The sequence below is a fragment of the Electrona antarctica genome (assembly GCF_951216825.1).
Source record: "Electrona antarctica genome assembly, chromosome: 8".
NCBI lineage: Eukaryota > Metazoa > Chordata > Actinopteri > Myctophiformes > Myctophidae > Electrona > Electrona antarctica.
In genome coordinates, this window is record NC_136789.1 from 8,644,778 (window position 1) to 8,657,779 (window position 13,002).

Sequence of the window (13,002 nt, forward strand, 5' to 3'; positions counted from 1 at the left end):
GTCTGGTTGATTTCTGCTAAATGCTATTATTATAATTATTATAATAATAAATGTAATTATAATAAATAATAAATAAAATTATAATGCTATTATTATAATTGTGAAAACATTGATAGTATATACATAGTTAAAATGTCATGGCATTTTTTCCTTAAAACCTTGACAAATTAGTTGTCATTGTGATACCGATAGGAACTTAAAGTATATATACATTAGTAACATTGATCGAAGCCAGAACACAATCAATAGATTCTTCATTAAAATAAACGTGCTCAGAAAATGCATGCCGACACTCATCTGACCTTAAGCAGCCAAATGGCTGCCACACAACACTGATTTAGGCACATTCACAGGTTTCCTATTTGGTGACAAACAAACAAACAAAATGCATCATTTTGACTTCCCCCACTTGCTTTTAGCCCTTCTGGTTGAATCGGTACCAGAGAAGCCCAAGAGGTCAGCACTGAACCAACTGACCAGAACCCTGCTGAGGAGATATGACTGTGGGGTTCGACCCATTCAGGACTGGACCAGTCCCACCACGGTCTACATAGACCTTATTCTGAAGTCTGTCCTTGATGTGGTATACATTTACATTAATCTAATTTATGTCAGTATCATGTTTAGTATCATGTCAGTATCATGGTCATTAGTATCTGGTCAGTATCATTGTCATCAGTATCTGGTCAGTATCATGTCAGTATCATGTCAGTATCATGTCAGTATCATGGTCAGTATCATGGTCAGTATCATGTCAGTATCATGTCAGTATACATTTGAACACACCCCTGGCTCATTTCAGTTTCCCGACAGAATGCATTAAAAACTGTTAGTGTTTTAGCCGAGTATGAAATGGACCCAATGGAACCACAAACAGGTCAATTCTCTGTTTCCATTAAAAACAAGGCATGTGAGGAATTGCTAATCACAGTCAGTCGTCGATCTACAGTCAATGATATAAGCTAATTTGGCCGATATCTTTCTCAGGATGGAAAGACCCAGAGTGTGACTGCAAGCATCTGGTATAGACAGGTAGGTCTCACTGCTTTACTTAAGTAAAAGTATCAATACTGCAATGAAGAAGAAGTAAAAGTCTGGTATCAAATTAGCTTGAGTAAAAGTGCACAAGTAATGATAATCAGTAGATAGGTAATTTTCGCCTGTTCGCCTATTGCGACGTGTTTAGGATAGGGACCATGCGACTGAAGTATAAATCAGTCTGAAATGGTAATAATTACAACATAATTATGCTGTGGATCAACATATTCTCCCTCTCAGATCTGGACGGATGAGTTCCTGGTGTGGGACCCAGAGGAGTTTGATGGAATCACTGAAATCTCACTGTCATCTGATGCCATCTGGGTACCTGATGTTATTGTCAGCGAATTGTAAGAAATCCTTGATTGCTGTCAGAAAACATGTCATCAGATATTAGATAATAGTGTAAAAGTTAAACGTTTTAATGAATAAAATGTAATTTGTAAATAGAATATACCGGTATACAACTGGGGTGGTTCTATTTGGTCTCCCTGCTCTTCTATTGAGACATCATTCATGTCTCACCTATAGACACAGGATCTGACTAAGAGGTCAAGATTCAATTTATCCCCTGAGCAAGCAGGCCGGCTCAATTAGCTCGATGGCAACAATGTCAGTACATCAGGAAAAAAGGTTCAAATCCGGGGTAGAAGAGGAAGGTAATAGTGCTGCTTTAACATATTATTATTATTAAGGTATTAGTCTAACTCTAGAACATATTGTCACTTTAAGATTGCCCCATACAGTTGCATGGACAAGAAGCAATTTGACTCCGTGATGTGAGCCTGTTGTCCAGTGTCATGTTCTGTTGTTGACTTTCTGATCTGTCCCTGTCTTCAAGTGTGGACGAGGGGAAGTCCCCTCCTATCCCTTACGTCTACGTCAACTCCTCCGGCTCCGTGAGGAACTACAGGCCCATCCAGGCGGTGCTGGCCTGCAACTTGGAGATGTACGCCTTCCCATTTGACAAGCAGAACTGCACCCTCACCTTCCGCAGCTGGCTGCACTCAGGTCCTCTTCTAACCTTTTTGTGGAATGAGCAGTAGGCTAGATGTGGATGATATTGTTTAAATACATTTCCTTTCCTACCTTAGATGGATTCCATTTTTATTTTGAGGTTATTTTTTAAAGCTAAACTCTTAAGTCTTAACTCTACATCAGTGTTTCTCAAATTCACATTTTTCATGTCCAGGACAGCCACATGTATATAGCCTATGTATTTGCTGCTGACCCCCATCTGAGAAGATTTGGGGCCCTATTTTCATCAGTGCTAACCCCCTTTCCCTAAACCTTTTTGCCATTTTTACTATTGAAAAACATTAAAATTGTTCAACTAGCGGACGATCTAAATCAACCAATTGTGAGTTTAGGGATTTATAGCACCGACAAGAATAGGGCCCTTGGTGGCAGGGATTTACAGCCAAAGTATAAATTGAAGAGGTTAAACCGATATAGGGCCTACATTATTAACTCATTTTACTGGGAGGCGACTCCCTGGGCATGGAACCTGGGGGCCGGGTTTACCTGGAACCCACTTTCAGAACCACTGCTGATCATTAAAAACGCGATTAGAGTACAATGTTTTATCCATACAGATAGTGTGTGTTTGGATGGAGATCTGTCGTCTACAAAAGGCCTCACTAAGATATTCAAGCCTGCACCTCTCTCTCTCTCTCTCTCTCTCTCTCTCTCTCTCTCTCTCTCTCTCTCTCTCTCTCTCTCTCTCTCTCTCTCTCTCTCTCTCTCTCTCTCTCTCTCTCTTCTCTCTCCCTTTCTCTCTCTCTCTCTCTCTCTCTGTCTCTCTCTCTCTCTCTCTCTCTCTCTCTCTCTGTCTCTCTCTCTCTCTCTCTCTCTCTCTCTCTCTCTCTCTCTTCTCCTCCATCCTTCCCTTCCATCCCTCCTCCATTAGTGAGTGAAATCGACCTGGCTCTGTGGAGGAGCGCGGACACCATCGCCAATGATAAGAGGGAGTTTATGAACGACGGCGAGTGGGAGCTGTTATCCTTACCGTCTCGCTACTGGCGCCTCCACCAGGGAGACATCGACTACGCTCAGATCCAGTTCAACGTGTGTAGTACACCCATTTCATTCTGAACCTATTCCCAGTGGTGGGAAAAGTAAAAGTATATCAATACTGCAATGTAGAACTACTCCATTACAAGTAAAAGTTCGGAATTTAAAATGTACTTGAGTAAAAGTACAAAAGTATCGGCATCAAAATGTACGTAGAAAGTACTCACTATGCAGAATGTCTCGTCTCAGGTTTTCAAATGTATAAAAATCTTTTGAAAATAGCAGATCTTCAAGCTCACAATGCAGCGCATCGCGACGCATTGTCGATCGGCTATTTTCAAAATGGAAATACTCAAGTAAAGTACAAGTCAAATACCTCCAAAGTGTAGTTAAGGACAGTACTTAAGTAAATGTACCACTGCCTATTCCTGCCGTACCATCCAGAAAAAGCGTTGAGGGTGTACTAAAACAGCTACTCCCCAGAACCCCTTCAAGGACCCCTGGTGGTCCCTTAACCCCACATTGAGAACCAGTGGCCTAATCCGTACTTCCTCATCTGTCTCTCATCTGTAAATAACAGATTTTCAAGAAGAAGGAAAAAAACAATGCATGTCGCAAATATCATTCAATATTTTTAGTGAGACTTGACATGGGCATGTGGATACCTGCAGAAAATGTCCATATAACTCTCGATATAATGATGAATATTGTTACAAAAAGTGGGACCATCATGGTTTAGGTTTTGGCCAAGGACTGTAGAAGGACTCTCATTGCCTCACTGGATAGACATCTTTCATGTCAGCCACACCGACACAAATAGTCGTGTAATGTTACTTCAAGATGTTGTTACCGGTGACACACTATTTAAGGTTGTGTTGCATTCATGTCAAACGGAGTCAGGGTGCTGCTATTGTTCATGATGGCTCACTGGAAAGAGCCTTAATTAGTAGTATCACTGGTAAACACCTGTGAGTAGGAACTACAGTATAGGAAGTAAGGTTAAACTATCTGTGTCAACATGGCAGCTGTGAAATGGTTTTCTCAGCTGTTGCTGAGTCAGTCTATTGTATATCCAGGCTGACTAGCATATTGTGACATAAACACACCACAGGGAGCATTTCAACTGAGTGGTGTGTGTGTGTGTGTGTGTGTGTGTGTGTGTGTGTGTGTGTGTGTGTGTGTGTGTGTGTGTGTGTGTGTGTGTGTGTGTGTGTGTGTGTGTGTGTGGCCTATGCAGCCTGCTCAACATTTCACTTTCTCCCCAAAACATGATCTCTAAATCATCTCTCTCTCTCTCTCTCTCTCTCTCTCTCTCTCTCTCTCTCTCCCTTTTTTCCAGCTGAGGTGTAGTGCTATAAGCCAGTGGTTCTCAACCTTTTCAGACCGTGACCCCCAAAATGATCATATTGGACCCCCCCCACACCCTGACAAGCACTTCGAGTCAATTTATAGTTTTACTCCGTTCCACAGATAAATAATATATGAAAATAGCCAAATGTACAAGCTCACAGCAGCTCGTTGCAAGCCGTTGTGTAAATCGTCAATATTTACAATATTTTCCTCTTTCTTATGTTATTTGACAATTTGGCCAATGTTTGACCAGTTTTTAAAGTAGGGTATGCTATGGTTACCCCCCCCCAAAAAAGTCATATTGTGGGGACCCACAGGTTAAGAACCATTATGTGAACTACCCCCCATCCCAGTGAGCCCCTGTAACTGCAACAAGTGACAGCTGTGACCCATCCATGGGGGTTCACTCCCCCATGCTGTGCCATAAAGCAATTGGCTGCCTAGGACCTTCATGGATCTATAGATCTATAGCGCACAGGGTAAATGCCTAGGACCTTCATGGATCTATAGATCTATGGGGCTACAGCGCACAGGGTAAATGCTAAAAGATGAGGCTAAAGGTTGTTTGTGGCATGTAAAAAAGAGAGAAGAGAGGCAGTGACAGGGAGATAGAAGAGCAATAATGAGACTGTCTCAGTGGTTGCCTGATCAATGGAGTTCTTGTTAGTGCCCGAGGAAAATGGGCTCCCAGCCCATTGCAGGTGGAGAGAGAGAGAGGGAGTGCACGCGCGCGTGTGTGTGTGTGTGTGTGTGTGTGTGTGTGTGTGTGTGTGTGCGTGCGGGGTAGTGTGTGTGTGTGTGTGTGTGTGTGTGCGTGCGTGTGTGCGTGCGTGCGGGGTAGTGTGTGTTGGTTGGGGGGGGTGTCTTCAGAGAGAGGGCTTGGCTGCTGTTTATTCAGCTGAAAGATAGACTTTTTTTATAGGGTCGCCTACTTCAGTGGTTTTCAAAATTATTCAACATTTTCAAAAATCTTCACTATTGTCGAATAGCCGAAAGTATAAAATAGGACTAAAGTATTAAAGTGATTTTGGTGCTTGATGAACACATTTAGCTGGGGACTCACTGGAACCCCTTCAAGGTCCACTGGAGGTCCCCAACCCTGGAGGTCCCCAACCCTGGACTAACTGGAACCCCTTCAAGGTCCACTGGAGGTCCCCAACCCTGGACTACTTATGATTCACAGAGCTGCTCTTACAGTATGATGGTGGTTACGTTGAAGAAGGTCAATATTTCAGCTACAGTAAAGAAAGAGAGAGCTTGCATTCCCTTCTTTACATTAATTAATCTAATTTATGTCAGTATCATGTCAGTATCATGGTCAGTATCAGGTCAGTATCATGTCAATATCATGGTCAGTATCATGGTCAATATCTTGGCCAGTATCATGGTCAGTATGTCAGTATCATGGTCAGTATCTTGGTCAGTATCATGTCAGTATCATGGTCAGTACTCAAAGTTCTAATAAACAGAAAAGAGCAAACTTACTATAATAATCAACTTTGGCTTTGGCCTTGGTTTTAATACAAATAGTTCCAGTGGCATCTAAACGTGTTGTAAATATGCTTATCGGTATTGCGAAGATGAGGGGGTAGGCCTACCTGCCACCAATGATCCCACTCCATCCCAACCTCAGTCAAAGAAAGAGTGGCGTTTTTGTACACTATAGGCCCTATAGAGTTTAAGTGGTTATAAAAAGAACATAGATCAATAATGATTGCCTCCCCTCCTCTCTGTTGCATGTGCTTCAGGTGCTGATCCGACGGCGCCCCCTGCTGTACGTGGTGAGTCTGCTGCTGCCCAGCCTGTTCCTCATGGTGGCGGACGTGACGAGCTTCTACCTGCCTGCGGACGGCGGCATGCGTATCGCCTTTAAGATTACCATCCTGCTGGGCTACACCGTCTTCAGAGTCAACCTCATGGATGAGATGCCCGCTGTCGCCGTTAGAACTCCAATCATAGGTACAGTAGGCCTACCTGTAGGGCTCCACATTGGTAAAATACAGAAACTAAACACACATAGGCCTACGGCCAATTATGTTATATGAACACAATACTATAGACCAGTAGTTTTCAACCAGTGGTCCGGGGACCACCATGGTCCGGGGCGGGGACCACCAGTGGTCCTTGAGAGGGTTCCAGGTGGTCCCCAGCAAAAAGATGGAGAGTTGGTAACCAAATGGACCCTTATCTCTGAGAGCGTAAAATGAAACCAAATGGGCTTACGGCCCGGGTTCATTTGGTTTCATTTTACGCTCTCAAGAGTTAAATTATTGTTAAACATCTGCATTGCTTAATTTAAAAGATGTCTACACAATATTAGAGAATATAGAAGAATTGCTATTTTGATCAACGTTTGCCTGTTATCTATGGTCATTGGTAGCCTATACCAAAATCAATTCAGTATATGGAATTCTGCAATTTGTGGCTCAAATGCAGAATAAATGATGGGTGATAAGGTTGAAAACCACTGAGTAGGCTATAGCCTACGCTTGACAACACTGTCACTGCATGCACATTCTGGGTCCATTTGATTCTATTTGTATGCTCTCTGAATTCAATTAACACTCAATAGTTTAGGGTTCCAAAGCTAATCAGGGCCAGCTGTGCTAATTTATTCTTTGATAGGGTGTCCGGATTTTTTTTTTTTAAATAATTATATATTTTATAATAATAATTTCAGTACAGTTCAAGTGTCATCAATGCGTTTGCTAGTCATATTTGTACTTCTTCTTTTTTGTTATAACTTACTTGTCTCTTATCCTATTCAGTCATACATTTTTGAGGTGTGAAATATTTTAAAGCGTTGCTTTATTTATTATCTCCCAAGCTGTAGTTTTTCCTGGTGTATTGTATCATTTTAAATATGTCTGATAGCAGCGTTAAGCACAGCAAAATGTTTTGGCATGGAAACTGTGATAGTCTCTCAAACCTTTGTTGTGACAGTGGCCTCACTGGCCTGTTTACATGGCCTTGAAAGTGAAAGGAAAACACAATATACATCTCTTGAAAGTGGAGTGTCACTGTGTTCCCCAAGGAAAGAAAAGGTGTATTTTTCTTATCACCAAATATGTCATTTTCACTCAGTTTGCATAATGGAATTTTGTATTGTAATGGTTCTGAAAATATGCTCAGTAAATAAATCCACTTGCTTCACTGATAATGTATAGATACAGGGGCGGTTTGAAAACAGGTTTGCAAAAGGATACCATAAAAAGCCTTAAGGGCTATTGTGGTCATAATGTTTCCAATTCATCAAGACATTTATTTAAAGACATACAATAAGGTACAGGAAATCATCAACACGTATATGTACATTTCTGGTGTCAAGCTTAGAAGACTTTTCTAGGACCAGTTTCAAATTAAATTGTTGCTTAAAGTGTACTTTGATGCCAATACATTGTACTTTTACTCAAGTAACAGTTTTGATGCAGGACTTTTTGCTTGTAAGTGTAACAGTATTTCCACATTGTGGTATTGTTTCCTTTGTCCCCTTAAGCAGAATAAGAAATATCACCACTGCTTTTGTGTGTGCGTGCGTGCGTGCGTGCGTGTGTGCGTGCGTGCGTGCGTGCGTGCGTGCGTGCGTGCGTGCGTGCGTGCGTGCGTGCGTGCGGTGTTTGCCATCATCCAGGTGTGTTCTTTGCCATGTGCATGGCTCTGCTGATGCTGAGCCTGGCCAAGTCCATCGTGGTGGTGAAGCTGCTGCACCACAGTGAGAAGGAGGTGCAGCAGATGTCCGTGTCTGCGTACCTGCTGGACAAGTACGGCTCCCTCAGTCACAGCTTCACGCAGAGCGCCTTCACGTCCACTAGAACCCTGGACGACATCACCCAGTCTGCAGGTGAGGAAACACTGATTCTAACAGCTTAGCTCCAGTTAACCACTCTACCTATTATTTAGACCCGGAACGCATCTGTCTGTCGCCATAGCTTTTAACCACTTAAAGCATTATTTGAAGGATTGGCTGAAAAATAGCAGATCTACAAGTTCGTAACGCGGCACCGAGTGCCGTGCACTTGTGCACTTGTAGATCTGCTATTTAAAAACAAAATAGATCATTTGAGCAAATCTTTGAATATATTTATTTTCAAAGCAAACAATTGTAACTCAAATATTTGCTTCTGGGGGTCCCTGAAACAGAATATTTCAATATGGGGGTCGGCGGCCAAAAACATAATTGTGGGGATCCTTGACAAGTAAAGGTTTGAGAACCACTGACATAGAAAACTGTTAGGATTTAGAAGAATTTTTTTAAGAATCTGCCTATAAGGTCTTAATGGGTTAAGCCCGGCCTATTTCATGTGTTGTCATACTGCACAATGGTGTCTCGAAAAATATTTTTATTCTTATTTTCATTTCATTTTATTTCACCTATAATAAAGACACACAAGGTGGACTGGAAGCGGTTAATCAGCTATCAAATAACTGATTCAATTTGAAGACCTTTCTGCGATATACACAGATTATTACATTTTTGTAAAGAAATCAGTTTTTGTTTGCGGTTCACACAGTCACGTTTCTGCCAAAATGCCACCTACGCTGCAGATTGTAGTGTACGTATGTGCACTACAATCAATAACTAATGACTGAAAATAGGCTATATCTATACAAGCTTACAACGTTGTAAGCTTGTAGATGGCCTATTTCTGGTGCACACTTCTATAGAAGACATACTGACTTCTATGGAATCCAAATGAGTGAAATCAGTCTTGGCGACTGACAACTTTAATCCGTGCTTTTATCCTCGTCTCCAAAGGTTATGAGTTTGACCTTCCGCCACCGAGGGAGGACCTGTTGTCCCTGACGAGCGAGCTGCCAGACGGTCCCTGCAGCCGCCTGGAGACGCTCCATCAGGAGCTGGTGTCCCTGCGCCTCTCCATCTGCCAGGACGAGAGCCAGGACTCCTACCAGTCTGACTGGCTGGCCCTCTGCAGCAGGCTGGACCTCCTCCTGTTCCGGGTCTACCTGCTCATTCTTGGGGTGTACGCCTGTACCCTGCTGCTGCTCTGGCTCAGCTGGAGCTTTGCCTGACCGACCGCCAGTGGAGGGGTGGAAAAAGCATATACTCACATGTTTTACTTTAGAAAACGTGTCAATACTGCAATGTAGAAGTATACTCTGTTACAAGTAAACGTCCGGAATTCAAAATGTGCTTGAGTGAAAGTACAAGTGTTGACATCGAGAAGTAGGCCTACTTAATTAATGTACGTAAGTGAAAGTTCTCATTGTGCAGAATGTCCCATTTCAAAATTTCAAATGTCTAAAAATCTTTACACCACTGCCTGACCACAGTGGCAACATCGCAAATGGCATGAAAAGAACAACACTTTGTATCAGCAGAAACTGCTTGTTGGTCTCAAAAAACCACAATATATGATATATAAAGTTTTTTAAGAGGTCTTAGGTCTTAAGTTCAGAAAAAACAAAATACAATGTTGGATTTGTGAGGTTATGTAACAGGTCCTAAGTTCAGAAAAACAAAACACAGTCTATGATTTATGTTGTTGTTTAAAAGGGCACCTCAATTCACCTTTTACTTAAGGCTACAGGCATTGCGTATAGTCATAAACCATTGCTCGACATATCCATTACTATATAACAGCTGTTCCTTGTATATAGGCTATTTTCATTATTCGATGATGAAGTACATAGGGTTTAAGTGTTTAAAAGAAAGTATTTATTGTGGACATTGTGTGGAGAAAAAAATAACCTGTGTTTCAATGGAACCAATGTAGTTGTTATTTAGTCACAACTCACCACGCACCGTGCCGCGAGCTTGTAGATCGGCTATTTGTGTATGCCACTGTCATATAGGAAGAAGTGTAGGGCATACTTAGGGGGGGGGGAGTTGTAATGTAGAAGGTTTCTGCCTGACAGTAACAGTATACTAGCCCAGTGGTTTCCAAACCTTTTAGCCCGTGACCCAAAAGAGAAATTAGACATTTGCCTGGGACCCAAACTAGTGAAAATAGGCCATCTACAAGCTCATACTTCTTCTAAAACAGTTGTTTTCTAATTTAGGGAATTTTCTTCCTGAAATTACTGAAAAACTGTTTTCAATGCATGAAAATTGTTGCTTTTTTCAGGAGTGTTCTTTTTCTGTAAATGTTTTTAAATAATATTAAAAAACGAAATGTAGGAAACCAAAAAAACAAAGGGACCCATAAACATGTTTCCGCAGCCCACAAATGGGTCCCGACCCACTGTTTGGGAACCAGTGTACTAGCCTACAGTACATTTCACATTGGAGTAAGCCTGATGTAGTGTGAAGTGATGGTCGCAGAGTGGGTGATGCATTCCTGGAATGGTGCCATTCGCTCTGCTCACCCCCTCCGACATAAGTATGGTTTGCGATGCAGAATAGAATAGAATCACCAATGCATTCTGCTGCTCATGGGCCATTACATTACACCAGTGGTTCCCAAACGGTTTAGCCTGTGACCTAAAAGAGAAATTAGATTTTTGCCCGGGACCCAATCTAGTGAAAATAGCAGATCTGTAAGCTCACAACGTGTCGCTTTGTTGTCTAATTTATTTTTCTTTGATTTTCTTGATGAAATTACTGAAAATAATCTTTGAATTTTGTTTTGAATTAATGAAAATGTTTGAATGTTTGAAATAATACAAATTAAAAACAAAAGGTAGGAAACAAAATATAAAGGGACCCACACAAATGTGTCCGCGACCCACAAATGGGTGCCGATCCAGTGTTTGGGAACCAGTGCTTTAAACAATAACAACAGTTTATTGTCATGCTATTTGGACAGGAGAGCCAGATGTTTGTGCCCTAAAGTGTCAATGCAAATATTTACCAAAAACAACCCCCATGGAGGGCAAATGATTCCACATAGTTTTAACCTCATATCCCATTCCTACCCATGCATATCCAACAGATCAATAAAGGTCCATTTAAAGCTCATCGTCTGTAAGTGTGTTTATTCCCCGTTGACTGAAATAAATCCGAGGCGCGTTGTCTACAGTATAGCGTGATCTATATTAATGCAATTTTCATTACATCACTAGGCGTTCAGGCCTCCAGAGCATCTTATTAACAGTTATTGTGGAGCAGGACTTAAGATAGAAGAGATGGGATTAGCTGTTTATGGTCCATGTCCATCCATGTGTTATCTGCTGCATGAGGTATAACTGATAAGTGCACGTGGCAGCATTTCTAAACCAATTTCATGGCACAAATTGACGATAACATAATATTTCTTTAATTGAATTAAAGATACAAATCTCTTTTTGTTGCAGCCAACTGCACATCACACAGATTCAGCTGGTCCACTGCTGCAGCTATTCTGTCAACATGAGCCAAATGACAAATGTTGTGTATATTTTGTTGAAAAAATACAAAAAATACAATGTCGATATAACTGTGTACCTGTTTTATGCCGCTTTCAATGAAAAAAAAACATTTTTCACAAGCACGGAATGTCAGTCAACAAAACACAACTTTAATGCCTGGTGCCTTTGAATGGAAATATTTTGGAAGCATTTAATTGACATACTTTGCCAAGCTTACGTCGTCATGAGTAAGTCTTGCTCACAGATGCTTTCATCAGACACAGACAGTCAGACACAGACAGTCAGACACAGACAGTCAGGGACAGACAGTCAGGGACAGACAGTCGAGGCTACAGTTTTTATTGTTTTTACTGTAATAGCCTACTGCATCATGCCTCTTGTCAACTGTCAGAGTTACAGACCTGTAAAGGTCCATTTTGAACCTCCTCAAGGAACCCTGAGGGTCCTTGTACCCCACTTCGGCAACCACTGCCATACTATTGCTGATGCCTTTTATGTATACTGTAGGGTGTGTGTGTGTGTGTGTGTGTGTGTGTGTGTGTGTGTGTGTGTGTGTGTGTGTGTGTGTGTGTGTGTGTGTGTGTGCATAAAACCATGCACACAGACACGTTCATGGTTTTTACAAGGTCCTGTGGGATAATACTGCCTATTGTGTAAGTCTAGGTGATGGATATCTCCACTTAAAGATTGCACTCATGACAAAAATGTAGCTACTTAAAGTACCAAAAGTAGAAAGTAGTCATTATGCAGAATATCCCATTTCAAGTTTTCAAGAGCTTGTAGATCGGCTATTTTCAAATGGCTGAAATGTATATAGGGCTGAGGTGTATGTTCTGTAATAATAATCAAAATCTACAAAGTAACTAGTAACAAGAGTTTTCAAATAATTGTAGTGTAGTAAAAGTACAATATTTGCCTCTGAGATGTAGTGGAGTATAAGTAAAAGTATTGGAAATTTCAAGTACTCAAGTAGCCTATAAAACACAAATACCTCAAAATTGTACTTAAGTACAGTAGGCTACTTAAGTAAATGTACTTAATACTTTCCAGGTCCACTGCACGCATGCGATATGACTTTCAATTGACCACCCTGCCTCTTGACATTCGATCTGGGCCAGATCATCTGGCCATGCAGCCATTAACATATTTTCAGCTACATTAGTGTGCCGTGACAGCAGAGCAAACGCTACTGAGTGAGGAGGATATCGGGACTCGGAAGTTCACGGTCATCTTTACAGCTGCATGGTTGAAGCGCTCAACTTTCAATAAACCGGAAAATAAAGAAACTGAACA

The 13,002-nt window shown here is 41.5% G+C and overlaps 1 protein-coding gene across 1 annotated transcript; it reads left to right on the plus strand.

Moving 5' to 3' along the window:
* Positions 1–385: 385 nt before the first annotated feature.
* htr3b (5-hydroxytryptamine (serotonin) receptor 3B) lies at positions 386–9,585 on the plus strand (the record flags this gene model as incomplete). Its single annotated transcript, XM_079508006.1, has 8 exons — positions 386–583; positions 988–1,032; positions 1,279–1,388; positions 1,880–2,049; positions 2,948–3,105; positions 6,150–6,360; positions 8,033–8,242; positions 9,158–9,585. 8 exons carry the CDS (start codon positions 386–388, stop codon positions 9,430–9,432), a joined length of 1,377 nt encoding a protein of 458 aa, XP_079364132.1. The 3' UTR covers positions 9,433–9,585.
* Positions 9,586–13,002: the final 3,417 nt, after the last annotated feature.